At 43.6% G+C, this 22,793-nt stretch overlaps 3 protein-coding genes across 4 annotated transcripts; all 3 read right to left on the bottom strand.

The window, feature by feature from the left end:
• Positions 1-530: 530 nt before the first annotated feature.
• ptcd1 (pentatricopeptide repeat domain 1) lies at positions 531-5,408 on the bottom strand. Its single transcript, XM_063475173.1, has 8 exons — positions 4,804-5,408; positions 4,576-4,716; positions 3,244-3,462; positions 3,052-3,153; positions 2,238-2,885; positions 1,878-1,994; positions 1,531-1,713; positions 531-974 (listed from the first exon to the last, which is right to left on the bottom strand). Exons 1-8 carry the CDS (start codon positions 5,272-5,274, stop codon positions 723-725), a joined length of 2,133 nt encoding a protein of 710 aa, XP_063331243.1. The 5' UTR covers positions 5,275-5,408; the 3' UTR covers positions 531-722.
• Positions 5,409-8,519: 3,111 nt separating this feature from the next.
• fbxl18 (F-box and leucine-rich repeat protein 18) lies at positions 8,520-14,724 on the bottom strand. 2 transcript variants are annotated; one of them, XM_063475899.1, is made up of 8 exons: positions 14,569-14,724; positions 13,634-13,831; positions 13,151-13,500; positions 12,609-12,744; positions 11,449-12,527; positions 9,268-9,486; positions 8,931-9,130; positions 8,520-8,812 (listed from the first exon to the last, which is right to left on the bottom strand). In XM_063475899.1, the coding sequence occupies exons 1-7, from the start codon at positions 14,620-14,622 to the stop codon at positions 8,974-8,976; spliced, it is 2,193 nt and encodes a 730-aa protein (XP_063331969.1). In that variant the 5' UTR covers positions 14,623-14,724; the 3' UTR covers positions 8,520-8,812; positions 8,931-8,973. The 2 variants fall into 2 exon arrangements, with proteins under 2 accessions (XP_063331969.1, XP_063331968.1); XM_063475898.1 differs by having other exon boundaries at positions 8,523-9,130.
• A 2,600-nt stretch (positions 14,725-17,324) lies between these two features.
• Positions 17,325-20,976, bottom strand: LOC134629015 (actin, cytoplasmic 2). Its single transcript, XM_063475897.2, has 7 exons — positions 20,882-20,976; positions 19,737-19,862; positions 19,405-19,644; positions 18,648-18,894; positions 18,372-18,563; positions 18,094-18,275; positions 17,325-18,006 (listed from the first exon to the last, which is right to left on the bottom strand). The coding sequence occupies exons 2-7, from the start codon at positions 19,857-19,859 to the stop codon at positions 17,863-17,865; spliced, it is 1,128 nt and encodes a 375-aa protein (XP_063331967.1). The 5' UTR covers positions 19,860-19,862; positions 20,882-20,976; the 3' UTR covers positions 17,325-17,862.
• Positions 20,977-22,793: the final 1,817 nt, after the last annotated feature.

Here is a 22,793-nt window from a genome sequence, read left to right as displayed (position 1 = left end):
GAAGGTTGAAACTGAATAGAAATATAAAGCCATTTCTGCAGAATCAGTCTCAAGCAAATGAACAGGAGATCAAACTGAATCCATTAAAACACAAAGTAGTACAGTCCTGTACTGATTAAAGGTTTGAGTGGGCTGAAGCAGCGAGTCTGGGAATAGCTGCTTTAGAAATCAGAAATGTGTTCGCCTCTTATTGCCAGATGATTTATCTTCAGCCCTGGGTCATCAGTTTTCACGGTTACTGTTCGTTTGGATAAAAGTTGACTTTGAAAATGCACTCTTCTTGCAAATGAACTGAGCAAACCTCACATTTAACAAAGGCCCTCAACTTGCTTACAAATGCAGGTAATCCTCACACCGAAATGAAACTGCTGTTTGTTTATCAAAACGCTGATCAATATTAATACTCAGTTAACCCGAAATCCACAAATTTTATGACCAGTGTGGGTCACTGAAAGCCAATGGGTTGGTTGGGTAGAAAATACGGTCGGGTACCTTTAAAATGACAGTATAACTGAAAAGATGGAGATGAAGAAGTTTTATTTTTCAATAAACAAGCCAAAAAACTTGAAACTGGAACATAAATTACAATGACATCACTGTTTTTCAAGAATAACGCAACCACACGAGCCACTATTTTGATCCAAGTCCATCCAGGGTTATAAAGTTTATTACAGAACAAGCAGCAGGTAAAAGAGTGGTCGTGATGATCTCCTGGAGTTCAGTCATACAGCGGACGTGCTGCTGCTCTTCCTGTCCCTGTTGCGAGTATGATACCTCCTGGCTGCTGCTCTGTGGTTCCTCTGGGCCTCTGTCAGCCCATCTGCAGCCTCTGTTCTCAGCTCTGCAGCATCTGTCTGGGACTGCAGTGCTCCCTGCTCCTCCTCAGCGCTCTGAGCAGGCATGTGCTTGAGCCACTGCTGGTAGTAACCACGGAAACCGTCAATTTGGACCAGATAGTTGTTTCTGGATTTGTACTGGGATAGAGAGAGGGGAGAGGGTGCCAAAGAGTGAGGGGAGCAGAGTGAAAGGAGAAACATGAGTCATACAGTCACCTTCCAAGTTGGATCTTTGTTGTGCCACAAAATGAGAAGAAGTTGTCTGTTTACAGACTGCACTGAAGTCTGTAAACAGAGAGGCATTAAGATTGAAAGCATACACACTTCAATTAGAGCAACATAGTTTACAGTGTTTTTTATTCCCGTGTTTCCAAATTAGATTTTACCTGACTGGCCTGCCTGTGTATTTTAACATTGGTTGGACTTGCAACTTGTCTGCTTTGGACTGCAGCCAGTGATAATTGTTCTGCTCTGCAGCCTCAGTGAGCTTGCCACCAGCTGCAGTCTGTGATAAAAGACTCACTGGAGAGGCAGCTAATTATATGGTACTTATTTGTGAATTAGAAAAAAAAAAACTTATAAAGGAATATCCTAATAATAATTTGAAAAGAGCATATGCCTTCTCTAAATATGTGGGAAACACTCATGTACCAATCATTATAGATGTGCTCAGTATAGATGGGTGCATGCTGACCTGGTTATAGTTGGGAGGATATTGTGCAGCAAACTCCAGCTGTCTGATGATGACCTCATTAGGCCAGACTTTCATGTCACTCATGGTTTTAAGGATTGTTCTTAGGTAGACGTAATCCAGTTTGCGACTCGCTCGGCCAATCAGAGCAGAGAACACGTGGACGTTAGGCCTTAGTCCTGCTTCCTGAGGAAAAACGCATAGAGCAAAGTTAACTAAGATGCACAAGCACCTAAACTCTGCATTCTTTCTACCGACCAGCAGGGGGCGAGTTCTGCACTAACAATGCCAGAGACAGAATTCAGGGCAATAAACATCCAAATTTAGTTTAATAACGTATGTTTTGTCACCTCTATGTCTTTCAGCAACTGAAGGCCGTCTTTCTGTTGGTCACAGGCTAATGCAAGGCACCCAAATGTCTGCAGATCCACATTTACATTGCGCTGTCTCATTACACTCAGCACAGCCTGAAAAGTGAAAGAAGTGTGTGAAAAACAGCACGCACAGTTTAAACATTTCTAACTCCACTTTTGTTAACGTTTACCCAAGTTTAAAATTTGTGTTCCTTCTTCCTCCAGATTTACAGATACCAGATAGACAACAGTTTTTCTGAGGACTATTTCTCCTAAAAAGTTGCTCCAGGATGGGCGTCACAAACAAAAACAACAGACACTTCATACATGGCTACACACACACACACACACACACACCTTTGCCTCGTCCAAGTCCCCGGCTCGCGCTGATCTGTGAATCACAGAGTTGAAGAAGGCGACATCAAGCTTCACTTGATGCCGTTTGGCGACCTTCAACAACACCTGCAGAGACTGGTAGCCTGGCTCCATCGTGTCGGCCAGTAGGGTCAGAGTCCTGAGGTTTGGACCGAGTCCGTTAGCTTCCATCCTCTCTAGAAAACCTTTAGCTCCACCGATGAGGGCGAGCCTGTCTGACATTTTATCTACAGTGCCAAGGGAGACCACAGCACCTCTTTTACCCTCAAAAAGTTCTAGTAGGTTGGGAGCAGAGGAGCTAGCGACTAACTCTCCGGGTAATCGGGCATTTACTGTTTGCCTGACTGGTATCAGATGGGTTGAGTCATGTCTGAGTCGTGTCTCGCTGCTGTCTTCCTTCTGCTCAGGCTGGATAAATAACTCTCTCTCAAGCAGGTCGATGTCTATCACAGCCTTGCACCTGGACTCCGACGCATCCTTGCTCCCTTTCTGACCCTCACAGTCAGTCCCCAGCAGAACAGCAGTGGCCAAGGCAGGATCGCCAAGTCCACAATCTCTGGCAGTTCTCAGGAGCAGGGTATAGTTATGCGAGTCAGGACGAATCCCTGACCGCAGCATCTGGCGCCACACCTGAAATGAACATTACGAATGAGCTTATTTGTGTAGCAAGTATCAATATTGTTTAATGACCACCTGATGTATCATTATCAGATTTTTAAGATGAACGAGAGCTGGCATTGGTTGGGGTATTTTAAAGTTTACTCCTAAAAACATCCCACACTTAAGTATTACGTACCTGTAAAGCCAGCCTGAATCCTGCCTCTTTGTCCTTCAAGCAGCCCATCAGCAGGTAGTGAAATGTCTCCTGAGTTACAGCATGACCATTCTCCAGCATCTCCTACAAAATGCACACAAACCCAGAATAAGACACAATTTGGTGACAATGGATGAGTATTCTCCCTTATAAACACGCAGCTGTGTGCCCTACCCTGAGCGTATAAATGCAGGCCTGAAGGTGGTTGGTGACGGCGTGCGCCTTCAGAAGAGCGTGGTACGTGATTGTGCTGAGAGGGTAGTTTTTGCGACGGAGCTCTTGCTCTAGCTTCAGCGCTTGCTGCAGGCCGGCCTGTTTTGAAGGTGACTCGGCGCAGGCGTTGAAGAGCGCCGTGTAGGTTGCATCGTTAGCAGTGAGACCACGCTTCTTCATCTAGGAGAGAAAAAAATAAATAAACACAAATAATTACAGAGGGGGTTTCTGACTGTGTATAACGATCTGTCAGAATAAAGGACAAGAATGAATAACACACTTAAATATAAAAAAAACCATCTACAATGAAACTAAACTGATTGTGAAAGCTGGCTCTTCTATGGCATTAGTGGACTAAAGCGGTCCCCAAGCTTTTAACCCCTCTGAATTTGAAATAAGACTTCAATTTATTTTAACACACAAACACATAGGAGTCTTGCATCAGTGTCTGAAGCTTTAAAAATACTAGAATCTGTTCTTTGGTTATAGCCAGTCTCCACAGTTTTCCTGACACAAATCTGGAGGATGGAGGGATTGGCGGCCTGCAGCATTTAAAGTAATGTTTCTCATTAAATCTTGACTGCCATACAAATAAATTTATAGTAACTTTGATGGCTGTAGTAGCTGGTATGTGGGGCAGTTCAATTGCACAAATCATTTGTTTTAATCTTAGTCTCTTCTTGTGGATATTAAAAGCGAGGTCCATATTCATGCTTCTTCTCTGTGGTCTTCCTTGTTTCCTGCTGGCAGCTCCATCTTCAACATCCTTTGTTCACTACATCCACCATCTCTCCTCTGCACATGTCCAAACCATTTCAGCCTTGCCTCTCTAACTTTGTCTCCAAATTGCTTCACCTGAGCTGTCCCTGTGACACACTACATTTGGAATTCTGTCTATCCTGGTCACTACTGATGAAAATCGGAGCATCTTCAACTCTGCCACCTTGAACTACTCCTATCTTTAGTCAGAGCCACCGTCTCCCAACCATACACCATAGCAGCTCTTCTAGACCTTCCCTTTAAATCTTTCACCTTGCCTGTTGCTTCAGATTGTTGACCCCAGGCATTTACCTTCTCTACTCCTTGCACATCTCCCGTCTTGCTTCCACCTGCTCCTTAGCCTCACTACATATCACAACGTCATCTGCAAACATCACAATTCAGCAACTGGAAACTGCAGCACCTGAATCAACACCACTCTAAAACTGTCAAACATGAACATTTTAACTAAGAGTTAGAGTGTACCTTGCACATTGACATCTCATTTCAATTGGTCAAATTAAAGATGCTTACATCATTGTAGAGTTTGAAGGCTTTTTTCAGCTGTCCAGCTCGTCCACAGCCTCCTATCAGGACCGTGTAGTTGTACTCCTCCGGCTGCAGCCTCTCTCCCTGCAGCATGTCTCTGCTGAACACATCCAGAGCCTCCTGTAGCTGTGAGAGCACAGAGGAGGGTTATAAACACATCAGCAGGGAAGAGAAAGAACAGCAGTTAACATAAAACTGCTCAGTCACACTAACCTTGTTCTCTTTGATGAGCTTTTTGCATTGTAAGAAGTACCAGTACGGTGTATTTCTCCTCACGGGCCTCCTCTGGGGTTTACCGGCGTCTTCTCGCTCTTCTTCGTCCCCGGTTCCGTCTTCCCGGTACTGCAGGTCCCGGAGGCCTGAGCTGCTTTTCCTGAACGACCTCCTGGAGGCCATGTCGGTGGACAGAGAGCCGAAGTTTTCCCAGTCCAGTCGTTCAGAGGGGGAGTCCAGTGGGTCCGCGTCTCCTCGGGAGGAGGCTGACAGACACACGGCCCTAGGATGCCAGGGAGTGTGTGTGAGAAGCCTGGATAAGGATAAAGGGTGCTGTGACACATCCCGTCTGCCTGTTAGAGTTAGCGGTTCTGGTGACTTCCTAAGGGTTGAAAATGTGCACAGCCTGGCAGCAGGAAGCGATATTTTCCTCCCGTTTCGCACACACGAACAGGCGACGGACGTCAGCATGTTTGTTAGTGTTAGCGAGCTGGTTAAAAGCTAACGGATCATGTCGGGTTTCTTCCTTTTGACAGAAAACTACAAAATGTGTTACACTTACAAGGCTAGCTAAAGGAGCGCTAACTAGCTGCTGACAAGCTGAGTACAACCACGATGTTTCAATGACACAAACTTGCCCAGACCTTAATAGTAGATATACAAATATAATTATGAGCGTCTTTTTGGGGGGTTATTTTTAGATCGTTGGAGTAAATTAACAAATTTAATAGTTTAATTAAAAGTATATTTCTATTAACGGTTTACATAAATTGTTGAAAAATACCAGTCTCGTTAATTAAGGATGACATACTTCGATCGACTACATCGACAATATGTTAGTACGCCTGTGTGGTGTTTAGGCTTCACATAATCTTTAGATAGATTGATATCGCCCCCAGCTGGCTATGAAAGTACATTTTTCGTCTTTTGAATGGGGTGAAATGAAGTGAAGGCTAAAGCCACATCTTTCTATTTACTAAACATCCAGGGAAATGTTCTGGTTAATATCTAAGGGGCGGGTCAGGTGGGGTCAAGCAAGGCATAAATGAAACAGGTAATAAACCCTCAAGTGAATAGGCAGGATAGTTTAGTCAGCATTATTACCCTTGCAAGGAAAGCTATACAGCAGCATGTCACACTATGGTATTATTTCAGCAGAGGGCTCCAAGTTCAGTTCAATAGGCTAAAGCTTGTTAATACAAATACAGGGATGTAGACGTGGTCAAGATGACCAGCTGAAGTTCAAACCGAGCATTACATGACTTCGAGTGTGAGAGTGTTTGAGTGTTTCAGAAACTGTTGATTAACTTGGCTTTTCCCACACGATCATCTCTTTTTATTACACTGAATGGTCTGAAAAAGAGAAAATATTCTGTGAGCGGCAGAGGAGAATGAAGCTGATACAAAGGCAACAGTGATTCAAATAACCAGTCGTTACAACCAAGGTATGCAGAATCACACTAGGTGCTACTTCTGTGCGCTAAGAACAGGAAACCGAGGCTACAGTTCGCACAGGTTCACCAACACTGCACGAGAGAAGATTGCAAAAACATTTTCCGAGCGGAGGAGTCTTGATTTCTGCTGTGACATTCAGATTGTAGGTTCACAATTTGGCATAAACAGATATGTTTAGCTATAACAGTTCGGACTGGTAGTGATGGTGTAAAAGTGTGGGTCAGTATTTTTCGGCACACTTAGGGCCCCTTAGCATCAACTGAGCATCACTTTAACACAGCCTATCTGAGTATTGTGGCTGACATTGTTTTTCCCTTTGGGACTAGGCTTTACCCATCTTTTGATGGCTGCTTCCAGTAGGATAACACACCATGTAACAAATCTCAGGTCATCAAAGTGATTTCTTGAAGATTTAGTGTTAAGTTAAAGGTGAGTTGGACTTAAATGGAGTCCACAGTCACCAGATAGCAATCAAGTACAGCACCTTTAGCATGGTGGTAAAACGGGAGAGTCACATCATGGATGTGCAGCTGAATAATCTGCAGCAACTGTATGATGCTGTCATGTCCACATGGACCAAAATCTCTGAGGAATATTTCCATCATCGTGAACTCTTTATTGTCATTGCACAGTCATAGTTAGTACAATAGTACAACAAAGTTGGAAAACTGTCCCACGTCAACACTAAGCACAACTAAACACAACACAGTAAACTTTAAAGTGGGTAAAAAGTGCAAAAAAAGGTATGAATAATAAATTAAAGAATGAATGTTCATTGCAGCAAGTGAGTGTATATGTTGAAGCTGTGATTAATTTCATTACTTTTAAAAATGCTAAATTAAAATTAAAATTTTCCTGAACATTTTTAATTCAATGCTAGCTTTTATTTGAAATTAAGGAACTAAGTATTTTGGGGGTTTTTCTAAGTTCTGCATTTTTCTGTTATTTTGAGACAAAGCACTGAATTGTGATGTGGAAAGAAGTGCACCTGTTTCCTGTTACAATCCCTGTAGATACATATATTTAGATCTTAATTTTTAATCATGCAAATTACCCAAAACCAACAAAAGTCAAATACTCTTGTTGAAAATAATCTGCCTTTATGGCACCCTGAAGCTGCCTTTGAAGAAAATAAAATTTCTCTCTCTTCTTCAAGTCTTTATTATTAAAAGGCCAGCATGGCACTCGCTGCTGTGGCTGATCAGAAAAATCAGAAATCTACAACCCCAGTATAAGAGAGACAGCTTCGGCAGTGTTCGGAGTGTTTTTGAGACTGCGACTGAAATCACAGACACCAAGAAGTTTGGAAAAATTTTGCAGCTGCTGGAGTTTACAGATATGTGAATGTGAACAGATCTTCAATTTTTCAATTGAATTCAGTTTTATTTCTATTGTGCCAAATTAGAACAACAGTCCCCTAATGGTGCCGTATATCATGGTCCCATGGACCCTACAATAATACAGAGAAAACCCCAACAATCATACAACCCTCCATGAGCAAGCATTTTTCAACAGTGAAAAGGAAAAACTCCTTTTTAACAGGAAGAAACCTGAAAATGTAACCGAGGAGAGGTGGCAACCGGTCTTTTCCTTCTCATCTAGCCTACAGTAAATTTTAGTGTGTCATAATTCCTGACCAAGTCACAAAGACCGATGGGTATCCATGGCTACTCACTCACTTTCTGTGTGCTTTGTTTGAGTCAGACTGACAGTGAAGGACAGGATTCATATTCATGCAGCTCAAACAGCCACACAGCTTGTCAGGGTGATGGCATGATATTCTCTGAGGTCATCACTGCTGTAGGTGAGCCCAATATCACACAAGAAGCTCCATCTTTAAGTGGCTTTAATAAAGGTCTGAGTAGAGCTCCTGCTGATGGCTCTGTGGGTCAAAGATTATAAGGCAGTAATTAACTGTAAATGGTGTTCCATGAACATTAAATATGATGATTCATTTTGACTTTCTGCTTCTTTCCAATTCATTTTGAACTTTGTACACGGTGTTAAAAAAGTCTGTATCCCAAATACACTTTATAAAAAGGTAAATGAGTATGAATATGATAACTTATCAAATAAATTATCAAATAAATCAAATCTCCACCCAATTTTGTGTTCTCAGGGCATATTGAAATGAAAGAGACGTCAATATTTTATTTTGTCTCAAACTGAGTACACTGAAACACAAAAAGAAGAAAAAAAAGCTACCTCCAGTGCTATTCCACTATAGTTACTTTAAAAAAAAAAATAACAGCCTGACATGAATGGAAGAGCAGCACACAAGGGAAGGATTAAAAATTATTTATACAGACTTTATTATGATATTTGGTACAAAGTTTAAAATACAAATGCATCCTAAAATCCATTTTGGCACTTCATTTTAAAGGAACTGTAATGATTTGTGATAGAGAAGCCACAACCGTCACAGAGCCGCAGTGCGCCTGAAACATCCTGGAACGAACCGTGAGCCTGAGTGAGTCTATTTCCCTTGGAAAGATGATCACCGGTGTAAATGTAAACAATCGTGGCTGATGTACTCTCGGACAGCAGCGTGAAACTGTCGTTTATGGAGCACACAAACAGAAATGGTGCTGATGACATTCAGTCTCGGCATCATTTGTGGATTTTATTTCATGCAAGAGAAAAAAAAAAAGAAAGTAAAATGATGAGAGCACCTCAACTGCTGAGCACCAATCACACTAAAGCATCCTGATGAGGTCACAATGGTGATAAATGTGGTGGTTGAGCCACGTGGCTCTGAAACAAAGTGATCCGGTCCAGCAGTGTTAATGGGATATCTCTGATGACCGAGGGTAGGTCTTCGTGTTGTAACGGATAGATGACCACACTGAGTGCCGGGCGCTCTGCTGAGAACCTTAAGAAGAAAAAAAAAGCAAAAGAAAAAAAAAAAAAAAAGCCAGAAAATACACAAAACGAGTGAAAAGACCCCACAGGTAAAACTTTTGACAGAATATGCCCCCTAGCTTTAAATACATGAACACAGTCACCAACCTGTCCAGCAGAGCTTTCTGCAGCGTGCGACACGTCACTAAGGTGCCGCCCATGAACATGTGGCACATGACGACATGGCAGCACCGCTCCATGAAAGTTTCTGTGGCTGATGGGTCAAAAGTGCCACAGCGTGAGATAAGGCAGACGCGCTGCAGTCGGGAGCAGCAGGACAAAGCCTCGAAGAACGACGCGTTCGCATTCAGGTAGGGCTGCTCCAACCTAAGAAACAGATGCACGTGGTTAGTTACCCATCCATCCATCCATCCATCTTCTTCTGCTTTATACGGGGCCGGGTCGTGGGGGCAGCAGCCTAAGCAGAGAAGCCCAGACCTCCCTCTCCCCAGCCACCTCCTCTAGCTTATCCGGGGGAACACCAAGGCGTTCCCAGGCCAGCCGAGAAATATAATCTCTCCAGCGTGTCCTGGGTCTCCTCCCGGTGGGACATGCCTGGAACACCTCACCCAGGAGGCGCCCAGGAGGCATCCTTGTCAGATGCCCGAACCACCTCAGCTGGCTCCTTTTGATGTGGAGGAGCAGCAGCTCTACTCTGAGCCCCTCCCGGATGCCTGAACTTCTCACCCTATCTCTATGGGAGAGGCCAGCCACCCTTCGGAGGAAGCTCATTTCCGCCGCTTGAATCCGCGATCTCGTTCTTTCGGTCACTACCCACAGCTTGCGGCCATAGGTGAGGGTAGGGACGTAGATCGACCGGTAAATTGAGAGCTTCGCTTTTACACTCAGCTCTCTCTTCACCATGATGGACCGGTGCAGCTTCCGCATCACTGCGGCCGCAGCACCAATCAGTCTGTCGATCTCCGGCTCCCTTCTCCCATCACTCGCAAACAAGACCCTGAGATACTTGAACTCCTCCACTTGGGGCAGGAACTCATCCCCGACCCGGAGTGGGCACTCCACCCTTTTCCGGCTGAGAACCATGGCCTCAGATTTGGAGGTGGTGATCCTCATTCCCGCTGCTTCACACTCGCCTGCGAACCAGAAACTCTGAGATGCGAGCTGGAGGCCATCACCCGATGAAGCCAACAGGACCACATCATCCGTGAAAAGCAGAGATGAGATTCTGAGGCCACCGAAGTGAAAGCCCTCCGCCACTTGGCTGCGCCTAGAAATCCTGTCCATAAAAATTATGAACAGAATCAGTGACAAAGGGCAGCCCTGGCGGAGCCAGCAATGCAAACCAAGCTCTTGCAACGGTTGTATAGGGATCGAATGGCCCGTAGCAATGGGCCAGACACCCCATACTCTCGTAGCACCGCCCACAGGACACCCCGAGGGACACGGTCGAATGCCTTCTCCAAGTCCACAAAACACATGTAGACTGGTTGGGCAAACTCCCATGCGCCCTCAAGTATCCTTGAGAGGATAAAGAGCTGGTTAGTTATATAAAGACAAAAATCTGAACAGACATGTCTTCAGTCAGAATTAAAAGTAGAAACAGTCTGTTTGAGATTTGTCCCAGTTCAGAGTAAAATGTAGACCAGGAGTGGGCAACTCCAGGCCTCAAGGGCCGGTGTCCTGCAGGTTTTAGATATCACCCTGGGTCAACACACCTGAATCAAATGATTAGTTCATTACCAGGCCTCTGGAGAACTTCAAGACATGTTAAGGAGGTAAGTTAGCCATTTGAATCAGCTGTTTGGATCAAGGACACACATCTAAAACCTGCAGGACACTGGCCCTTGAGGCCTGGAGTTGCCCACCCCCGATATAGACCAATTGGACAACTGGAAAGTGAATATCCTGTTTGTTTAAAAGCCTCTCAAAACCAAAACATAATTCACAGATTACACTTGACAGGTCATTAACATTAAATGCTTTGATTGAAGAGAGTCAAGGGCAGGTTAATTTGGTTAACTTTAAAATTTTGGGTAAATTTTATTTCCTTAATGTTTTTTCTCCAAATTAACAGAAAAAAAACTGAGCCAACTGTCTGCTGGACAGTCATACAGGTTAGTGCTTCTTAGACGAGATCCTCTCATTTGCATATATGAACCTAACAGTCTATAGAGGGAAAAAAGAAAGATAAATACGAATAATATTTAAGTGATGTTAATGTTCTTGCTTCAGGTGTATGAAATCAGACAGTTTTAAAGCACATTTTCATACTATGAGAATACTTCATACTATTATATAAACAAAGCGAACACAAAGTCATCTTCTTACCTGAGCTCCTGTAGCTGCGTGCACTGTTTAAGTGTGTCCAGCAAGGCAGCGGTGTAATTCATGGTTTTCAGCGAACCCAGATTGGCGAGGGATAATACTTGCAGGTCTCTGCACTGCTTTGCCAGCTGTACCAGTCCCGTTCCCCTAAGAACTCCAGGAAGACCAGCCAGAGTCAGGCGACGCAATCGAGGCAAAGCCTCAAGCACCGCCAAATGTGCGTCTCCAATTCCTCGTGCCCAAGCGCACATGCCACGAGGCTCCACGCTTGCACGAGTGCACGGCTCAAGCCGAGGCAGTGTGGAAGCAAAACCTGGACCGATAAGTTCAAAGGTCTCTAAAAAAAGGCAGCCAGCTAAGAGCAAAGCGAGCCCCGATGTGCTGTCCCCTGACACAGAGGACTCTGAGTCAGGCTTGTAATTCTGGAGGCCCACACGAGGAACCTTCTTCAATCCCTGGAAAAGCGGAGAGGGATGAGTGTTCTGCATTTGCGTGTGATTTGTATTTAAACCGTCTGACAGGGCGCAGGCAGGGAGAGTGAGGGAGAGCAGGTGTCTGAATTTGGCCAAGCTGGCACACAGGTGGGTTTCCCCTTCCAGTCCAGGTGAGTTTTCATGATGATAATGTGTGTGCATCAAGTTTAGGTATTTAATGTTGGAACAGCTGTCTGCCAGCTGGCTCATTGTCCCAGCAGCCAGCTGATCTTCCACAATCCTGCACTCCGAGTAAGGAACGTGGTTGATCCCGCTCAGATTCAGACTAACCAGCTGTGCGGCGTCTCTTACACCACTGTTCAACAACGACTGGAACACCTGTGGCCACAATGCCGGGCATCGGCTGAAGCTAAGGTGTTTGGGGCTGTTTCCTTCCAGAGCTTGCTTTAGCGATGCAGAGTCCAGCCATGACCGAGGGAGCTGCAGGGCAACCAGGTCGCCCCGCTCACCCAAGCTCTGAGCCACTGAGGGAGCAGCAGGCCAGGGAGCCGGGTTTGGACCGGGGATGGACACAAGGAAAACTCTGAGATGCTTCGGAACGTTAACGCTGAACACTGCCAGGTAAAGGAGGAGCAGGGTCTGGTTTACCTAAGAACATGACAACACAGACGCGTTAATTAAAGCCCATATAGGAAGAGGTTTCATGGAAATAAGCCCCAACACACTCACCTCTCCTGGAGCCAACCTGGCAGTGAACTCCTCAAGCTGTTTGTAATGTGGCACACTGCTCTGACCAACCATTAACTGACAGCAAACGCCGACACCCTCTTTGGTCACATCTGGGATGTCAAACTGCAACATCAGCCTATGTTGCAACGACAAGCAAATGCACACAACACTGTATCATTTAAATATCATACATTTTTGTTTTTTTAAGCCAAAGACTCACAGCTGTCACATAATTTACAAATGACAGCCATTTTATAGGCTGTTTATAGATTTTTTAATTAGACATGTTCCCTTGTTATGTCATGAAAATTAAGCAGATCAAAGAAAAATCAAAGTAAACCTATCAGAGAGTGGCTGCATTAAAGGACTGGCAGAACACCTCAAGGAAAGGCAGTATGGTGGTCCAGAGAGCCAAAACCTATAAAAACTGACATTGTCCAAATATTTCTAGACTTTGAAGAGGGCCGCTCCTAAGCATTTGAAAGGGGTTTAGGGAGGGAAGGGATCAAAAAACACAGTTGGGTCAGGGCCAACATCCTTACTTGCGGAGTTGGGCACAGCATGGCACTACACCGTAGCTTGGTGTCAACAGCATCTGCCTAAGCTCCGACAGGCGGCTCAGTGCATCCACCGCCTCTGAGCTGAGCTGAGCAGAGTTGAAGCCTGGTGTCACGTCAAAAGCGAGGGATTTGAGGAAAGCGAGGGAGGAGAGCAGACGGGACAGGCGAAGTGAAGTGATGCGACAACCGGTGACATCTAGGTGCGTCACTCCTCTGCAGCGTGCGATGTGCTCCATGGTGGAGCCAGATAGCCAGTAGCAGCCATTCAGGCTCAGAGACTGCACATGATTGGCCAGCTGCTTTAGTATGCGTCGAACCAATGCATCGTCAGCCTGGAGAGAAATAAAGAACTGAGTCTATTTAATGTTTCATTAGAATACAACTTGCTGTTACAGAGGCATTTTCTTTTTTTAAATACATGGAAAGTTGTACACATACATGAACTTGAATATTGCATTAAGTTACCCAATACTCCTCAGACAGGCTGACATTTGTGAGCAGGGTCTTGTCATGGCACAGCGTGTTAAGCTTCTGGCAGACATTTGCCACATTCAGCAGCAGGTCACACACCGGAATATGGCGGAGGATGCACAGCAGGATTTCATCAGACAAATCTGACATCCCCACGGAGGAAGAAGACAAGGTATCCTCATCGCACACAGCCTGAGCCAAACAGCACACAGTGTCAGTGACAGGCGCTTTTAGTCCATTTGGAGAAAATTAAAAGATGGTAAAAATCCTTTTAACACCTCTAGAAGGAATTTAATTGACAATATAATTTATACCATGACACAGTATTATTTTATGTAGCTGTTATACAGCTCTACTTTTAATGTGTCCCGTTTTATTGTCATTTTTGTACGGTTTTTTTTAAAAACACTAATATCAGATATGTGTTAAGTATTCAATTTACTCGATCAGAAAAAAATCACTTCTCCATGGTTTATCTTTATTCATAAAGTATGACCCCCCTATCCCTCACGACAGCTGATTTACACACTATAGCTGAAGCATTATTTAGCAGAAACAAAATAAAAATGAAATTTTTTTAATAGAAAATGGCAATAGTAGTCACTGTGCTCCAGGTTATTTTTTATTTGATAATACCACTTCGGGACAATACAACCTTTTAATGGTTATAGCACCAGGGCGTTTGAGCTTAGCAGGTTTTCTCGATAAAAACAAACAAACAAAAAAACCACACGCGCACACACCAAAACACACTTATTTCCAACACACTGTCGACGCCGGTAAACCAAACTCGGGATTAAAAAATAATTGTGTAAAGTGTTTGGAGCATAACCTTACCTGACCGGCGTTAACATTTTGTCGCTAACGTTACTTTGAGCTGATCTGCTCAGCAGCACCGCTAACTAACTGTGAACGCCGTCTTCACCAACCTGTAAAATCTGGTAATCCATGTCGTCTGAAACTCCGCACACATCCCCACTCATGTTTTTAAAAAAGGCTCATCCACCCAGCTGGAGCTTCATGTTCCGTGAACCTGCTGCGTGAAACCACAGGCGGCTGAACGTTTATGTTACCGTTAGCTGCACGGACGATATATGCTGCCGCACGTGTCGGACAACGTTTTGCGACGGACACACTTCCGGCTGGTTCAATTTTTAAAAGGTTGCAAATTTATAAATGTACACAATAAAATACAAATTCTTTTGTAAAAGTCATTAAATAAAGTTTTGTATTTTTATAGATGCTATTAGATAGATATAAAAAAATATACAGGGCGATAACAGAGCTGTCTTCTTTTTCTGGCTGCTCCCTTTAGGGGTCGCCACAGTGACTCATCTGTCTCCATCTCACCCAGCATCCTCCTGTGTCACACCAACCCTCCGCATGTCCTCCTTCACTACATCCATGAAACTTTCCTGTGGTCTTCCTTTTTTCTGCTTTTTAATACCTGTTAAGAGGCGAGCTGCCGTATTCTGGACCGACTGCTAGAGGCGTAAAGATGATTGTTCAGTTCCAAAATATAGGGACTTAAGTAGTCCAGGCGGGAAGTGATAAAAGCATGTAGAACTTTTTCTGGGTCCTTTTGTAAGAGATGATGTTGATAGTTGATAAAAAAAACAAACTTTAGTGAAACTCCTTATTTGGTAATTCATTTGAAAAAAAAAAAAAACTGGCAAAAATTGCATCCAGATTTTTTACTGCAACAGCAACAGTAAAGAGCGAAATGACTCGGAGTGTCAGTAGAGTCACTTTCATCCTCATCCAGAACTTAATGTCACTAAGGCAGTGTAGCAGAGGCTTCTATGTATCTCTGTTGTTCACATGAACGGGCATATACACCTGCATGTTATCAGCAAAGCAGTGGAAAGAAATATTATGTTTTCTAAAGTTAGACCCTAGAGCAGGGTTGGGCAACTCCAGGCCTCGAGGGCCAGTGTCCTGCAGGTTTTAGATGTGTCCTTGATCCAACACAGCTGATTTAAATGGCTAAATGACCTCCTTAACGTGTCTTGAAGTTCTCCAGAGGCCTGGTAATGAACTAATCATTTGATTCAGGTGTGTTGACCCAGGGTGAGATCTAAAACCTGCAGGACACTGGCCCTCAAGGCCTGGAGTTGCCCACCACTGCCCTAGAGGCAACATATACCAGACGAGACAGCAGGATCTTGCGGTCCACAGTATCAAAGGCAGCAAACAGGTTTAGAAGAACTAAAATGGCAGGGCTGCCAGAGTCAGCAGTTAAAAGCAGATCATTAAGAACTCTCAAAAAAGCCATCTCTGTAATGTGACCTAACACTGGCTGAAACTTTTCCCACATACTGTGTATGCTTACAAATGACAGAATTTGCTAAAAAACATTTTTTCCAAGAACCTTAGACAGAAATGGTAATTTAGAAATAGGTCTGTAGTTAGAAAAAAAACAACCAGATGTAAGAGAACTGTTTATGAGAGGAATAGCTGGTTCCACTGAATCAAAAGTCTCTTTAAAAAGATGAGTGAGAAGACAGTCTGAGGGAGAATTTAAAGGTCTCATATGCTAAACCAGTCACAAATCACCAGTCACCAGTCCTGCTGTTTTCATACATGCCCCACCCTCACATATTACTTCTCCTGCACTGCTGACTTTGGCATGCAGATTGATAAGAGAGTTATGCAGGATTTATTGAATATTCACAAATCTAAAGTATTGGTAAGACAAATGTATGCCAGCTTTAGTGTTAAACAGAAAGATAGTAAAGTTTCAGTGCAGCAGTCTTTATATTTCCTAATGTATAGAACTATATGACATCTTATATATTTTCTAAAGTTATTAATGTAAAAAGAAGCTGATTATTGTTTCTCATAATTATTCACATGATGGCACTATAAAGAAAAGTTTTGTAGTAAAGTTGTATTCCTCAAAATCCATCTTCAGTATTCAGCCTGCTGGCTGTAAAATTAGCTGTTTAACTCTTGACAGCAGTCAGACTGAAATGTGTAGTGTTAAATTCTGCTAATATATTTTTTTTAAGACTGATTACAAAAAATCTTGAGAGAACTAAGAATCTACAGAATTCATGTAATACAATGTTTGGATAGAGGCTTTGATGCGTCAGCATTTGTTGCATGCGCAGCACCTTATACTGACATGCAAACAGTAGCCAAATGGACTCCAGCCATCAATGTCATTTACGCCAAACACTTATCCCATTTCTTAATTTAGACATCCTTGATTCCTTTCCTCACATGACCCCCCCCCCCCCAAGTCCTTCCTACGAGCTGTAAGCTGAAGTGGTGTTAAGACAAAAGCAGGCTTTGGTTCTTGGATTTGTCATTTAACAAAGACACTATTGTTTCAGTTATATTTTTTGCCAAGATTAACATGAGACAGTTGTGTGCTGTAACAATAAGCTACAGCACACAACTACATTTATGACACTGAAGTCACAAGAGTTGCCCCTGAAATTAAGGGTGTAAAGTTAATCTTTTAAATTTAAATGTGCAAAATTAACCTACTATCCACTATGGTTTGTACCTTCCAGGTATCACACCTCTTGACCTTTGCCAGTTATACCAGCAAAGCCTCTGTCTCTTCCAGATGCATTTTACTAAATCTTACATAAGCTGAAAGTTTCCCAGAGTGCAGTTTGAGGCCAAATGATGAAGAGGTTACTTTGATGCATTCAACATAAAGACCAAATCAGACTTGAGTCAGACATGTGCGCTTTATTGGGTTGTTGTGTACACCAGAGGCTTAAAGCCCTATGCACAAACCTTCATACACCTCAATACAAGGTACAAGCCTTGTCTTTTGCATGATGACAAAAACAAACTGGACCAAGTATCATTTAAGGCTGAAAGTACAAAAACAAAACAAGTTTCAGATTACATAATTTACATATTAAGCAATACTACAGTTCTGATGGGCAGCGAGCCCACCAGAGAATAAACCTTCATAGAGGCAAATAAGGTGGTGAACAAAGACAACTGGAATGACCTACACAAACACGACAATGGATATCATGTTTCTCACACATTCACACCGCCTGGGACGCTCTGTACTTCCCGCAGAGTTTCTCCCCATCAGGGGGCATGGTGCCGTAGCCAGAGTGATGAGGGAAAAAAAATGGAAGAGGTGTAGGCTCAGCATACACCAGTGTGGTGGTGTAGGCATGTATGCCGAGCCAGTTGTTTGGGTTTGTAGCAGTGTGTGTTTTGGTGGGGGTGGGGTGGGGACAGTCTGTTTAGAAGCACTTTCTGTGGACAATGCTGGGGCCGGACTCATCATACTCCTGCTTGCTGATCCACATCTGCTGGAAGGTGGACAGAGAAGCCAGGATGGAGCCTCCAATCCATACAGAGTACTTCCTCTCTGGGGGAGCAATAATCTGCAAGGGCAGAAGTAGAGTTGTCAGCAATGAATACAGTCCATTTATTATAAATGTATAATAAAACAGACAGAACAAGAATTTTACCTTGATCTTCATGGTGGTGGGTGCCAGTGAAGTAATCTCCTTCTGCATGCGGTCAGCAATGCCAGGGTACATGGTGGTACCTCCAGACAGCACAGTGTTGGCGTACAGGTCCTTACGGATGTCAACGTCACACTTCATGATGCTGTTAAAGGTAGTTTCATGGATACCACAAGACTCCATACCTGTGGAGAGTTGGAAAATTAGGGGTTAAGGTTAGCCTTGCTAAGGACAACTTTTTACAAATCACAGAAATCTGTCTTAAAGCTGATGCTGCTTACCAAGGAATGAAGGCTGGAAGAGAGCCTCTGGGCAACGGAACCTCTCATTCCCAATAGTGATGACCTGTCCATCAGGCAGCTCATAGCTCTTCTCCAGGGATGAAGAGGAGGCAGCAGTTCCCATCTCCTGCTCAAAGTCCAGGGCAACATAGCACAACTTCTCCTTGATGTCACGCACAATCTCACGCTCAGCTGTGAGACAAGAAAACATTACAGTTAAGATAAGAAAAACCTGAAAGCCTCACATCATGTCTCAAAAACCATCCTCATGCTCACCTGTGGTAGTGAAGCTGTAGCCCCTCTCAGTCAGGATTTTCATGAGGTAGTCTGTGAGGTCCCTGCCAGCCAGGTCCAACCTGAGGATGGCATGGGGCAGAGCGTAGCCTTCATAGATGGGCACAGTGTGGGTCACACCATCACCGGAGTCCATGACAATACCAGTGGTACGACCAGAGGCGTACAGGGACAGCACTGCCTGGATGGCCACATACATGGCAGGAGTGTTGAAGGTCTCAAACATGATCTGCAAGGAGAGCAGGAGAAAAGAGATGATAAGTGAAACTAAGAGTCAGAGTAATCTGAAATAAGCTTGCATGTGTTAGTTCAATTGTACAGAAAGAACAGCACACTGGGTTGAGTATTATAACAACTACAATAGAAAACTTTCTCAAAACTGCTTTGTTACACTGACTCTAAAAGTTAAAGTGCAGCAAACTGCTCTATTATCCATTGCTTCATGCAGACACCCGTGTAGTTAAACACAAGTCTCAGTCTAATTTATAAACAGCAGTGCCCATGCTGCAGCTCATTCCTGATGCATCACAGTGCAGAGATAGAAACCTGAAGCATCTGCAGAGCTGAAAAGATCAGTCGAGGGCAGAGGAAACCTGGAGGGTTGAAGGAGGATGAGGAAAGACAGATTGAGCAGGGGAAGAAACACCCGAGTGGCAACACAGTTTCCTGTTGTTGAGCTGCAGTGCCCAACAGTTTCCTGACTTAGGGGGAAGTTTGTCAAGGTGTCAGCTCTTGTTACCTGCGTCATCTTTTCCCTGTTGGCCTTGGGGTTCAGGGGGGCCTCTGTGAGCAGGACTGGATGCTCCTCAGGGGCAACTCTCAGCTCATTGTAGAAGGTGTGATGCCAGATCTTCTCCATGTCATCCCAGTTGGTGACAATTCCGTGCTCAATGGGGTACTTGAGGGTCAGGATTCCTCTTTTGCTCTGTGCCTCGTCACCAACATAGCTGTCCTTCTGGCCCATACCAACCATTACACCCTAGGAATGCAAAGAGGAGTGCGATTATGAAAAGGTCAGCAGTTACAAAAAGGTTACAAGGTATGTGAGGTTTATTATTAAGGAATATGTACCTGATGCCTGGGGCGTCCAACAATGGAGGGGAACACAGCACGTGGAGCGTCATCTCCTGCAAAGCCAGCTTTGCACATACCAGAGCCGTTGTCAACAACGAGGGCGGCAATTTCGTCTTCCATTTCCTGTATGAAGAAGAAGACGCAGGAAAGGATTTTTAATACTAATGTTCAGCAGCAGTGTGCGTTATCCAGGCTGTCTGCCAGATGTAAAGTCTTGCCGTTATTGAGAACGGACGCTGGATGTCGCAGTGGCGCAAGGTTGGGTCCAAATCCAGAGCTGAGAAACAAAGGCAGTTTCTCACTCGGGCTGGCCATGGCCATATAAGGCAAAAGTGAATGCAGCTTAGAGACTGCCGTAGACCGGCCCGGAAGCCGCCCCGTGTGTCGCTAAACCTCAAATGACACCGACAAGCGACCACTCCCTTCACCGAGCTCACCATAACTGTTAACCACACAGAAAACCCTTTAGCAGCTGAACGAACTTCTAAAAATCACAGTTAAATCTGATATATCTAAACGTCGTGACTGCCGCATTTGCAAGGTTACACGAACAAAAAGCCAACTTCGCACATTTCTTTAAAGCAGACGCACCAGGATTTGCACATTAACTGATAGCTGCAGTGACACAGCAAAAACCCTTAATTTCAGAAGCTCTACTTACAAAATTAGTAAAGTCTCTATAAACCTAATCCATCTAATCTGCATTTGCCTGGTCTGGTGTTTGAACGTTTGAAACCGGAGACAGAGCTGCAGACCTGCCACAGTGGATGTTTACATGTAAGCGAGAAGGTCAAGCTTTTTTCCTTTCTTAAAACGTAGTCTTGATTTGTCGGACTACAAAGTGATGACAGCATCGAGTGGCAAGGTTATTTCACACCCTCTTAAACATAAGCGGCAACATGTCACCACATTTCTAAACCGAACCGTTACATGATTAAAACTGTGGCGGTCAAAATAATAGAAACACTGTAAAGCCTAGCAAGTGGCTTCAGCTTGAAAGACGTCTCGAATGAGAAAAAGACTTGCTTCGTAAGCTAAGCAGTGATATATATAAAAAAGAAAACACTCGCTGTTTAAAATGTTACATTAAAGCGTTAAAATGTGAGGAAGAAACTTCCACCGACATTCCGCAGTTATCTTACCTGTGTGAGGGAGGGTTTTTGGTGTAGGAGAACTGTGACTGAGCGGTACACTCCGGTAGGATGTAGTGTCTGAACTTGACTGCAATGAAGGCCAATAAATTGGAGGATTTTTATGAGGGCTCGTGCTGCAACCCCTCTCCATAAAAGGAGAACTTTCCGCACGGCGCCCGCTGATTGGTTCGGCTCCATCCACTGGGTGTGGCGCATGCAGATAATGGTTTCTGCGCTCTGACATAGCAGTGGGGGGACAAGTTCCACTAAACTAACCCATATACCCCCTAAAAGTTATCAATCCGGGGTCGTTCAGTGTTCAGTAAACCTGCTGATTTTTTTTAAAACTGTCTGCCATAATGTGATAATGATACATAAGTGGGATACAGACAAGTGGATGACAAATCCCACAACCCCTGCTGCAAAGCACTGAATGCTCCCTGAGCATGTATTAGTTATTACTTTAATAGACTGAATTAATCCAGCCTATAGTTAAGTCGTTTTTACATCCTCTACATTGTGACGATGCCAGGATCATCCTGATTATAGCCTCAGTGATATAATATACCCATGAATGAGTGCTCTTAATTTAATTCACGGGGTCAGGGAATGCTTCAGAAGACGATTTCACCATTCCATTTTCCATTTGTTTGCAGATGCTTGTTTGCGGTGCCAGGACTGGGGATGGGGTTTAATCTCAGGGTCACTGACAGCACGGTTAACCCTCTATCTGACTCCTCTGCCCCGGCACACCAGCGTCGCACACATACAAACCCATACAGTGCAGACTGACAGTAATGCATGTATCCAGGCTGAGTTGCGGTAATGTTTAGGGCATGACTGTAACGAGACTATATATATATATATATATATATATATATATATATATATATATATATACATATATACATACATACATACATATATATATATATATATATATATATATATATATATATATATATATATATACATATACATATATATATATATATATATATATATATATATATATACATATATATATATATATATATATATATATTTAGTCTGTTAACTGTTAAATCTTTTTTCTTTTGCTATATTTTATTAATATTTTGCTCTTTACTATTTTTTTTTTACTGTACCAGTCTGCTGAGTGACTGTCTTCTGCTCGTCAAATACATTTCATTGCAATGTTGACCCTGTGCTAACTTGCATATGACAAATAAAACTGAAAACTGAGACTGTAAATGTCTTACCTTTTCATCACCTCGCAGGAATTGCGCAATTGAGTTTACGGGGCTGATTAACCTTGTGAATGACGTGTGATAAACAGGCGTGTTATTTTCAGAACATACTTATATTAGGTGTCAAAATAAAAACAATTAGGCCTGGACTGATTAATCAGGAACATGATTCACTTCTGGTATGCATGCAGCCTACACACAGGCAGGTATTTCACACACCATTGTTTGCCTCTGGCCTGAAACTATTTCAATGCTTTGTTGATTTTTTAAAAATATTTATAATGAAAATCCTCCTCCAAGGCTCATTTTATAAGTTGACCAGAAATTAGGTGGCTGGATGGGCTTTAACTCGATAAGGGCACCGGACAAAGCCTCATAAACTTACACTAGGAATTCTCACAGGCCCTGTGTGTTCCTAATAAGGATATATGGGAGCTGGATCACCAAAAGGCACAGGAAGCAAGCTTTTAAAGTGCCTCACTTCTACAGATGTACAGAGGAAGTGACCACACACACACACACACACACACACACACACACACACACAGAGAGCTAGGTGTAGGTAGGTGATCAGGTGATCAGAGAACTGGCTTTTCTGCTCAGCATTATCCTGCTTTGAATTGACGCTAAACACACACACACACACACACACACACACACACACACACCAAGTATAGACCCAGGGCACCACC

This window comes from Pelmatolapia mariae, linkage group LG6 (assembly GCF_036321145.2).
Source record: "Pelmatolapia mariae isolate MD_Pm_ZW linkage group LG6, Pm_UMD_F_2, whole genome shotgun sequence".
Classification (NCBI taxonomy): Eukaryota; Metazoa; Chordata; class Actinopteri; order Cichliformes; family Cichlidae; genus Pelmatolapia; species Pelmatolapia mariae.
Note: the sequence above shows the minus strand (reverse complement) of the source record. Positions and strands in the feature narration are given on the sequence as shown.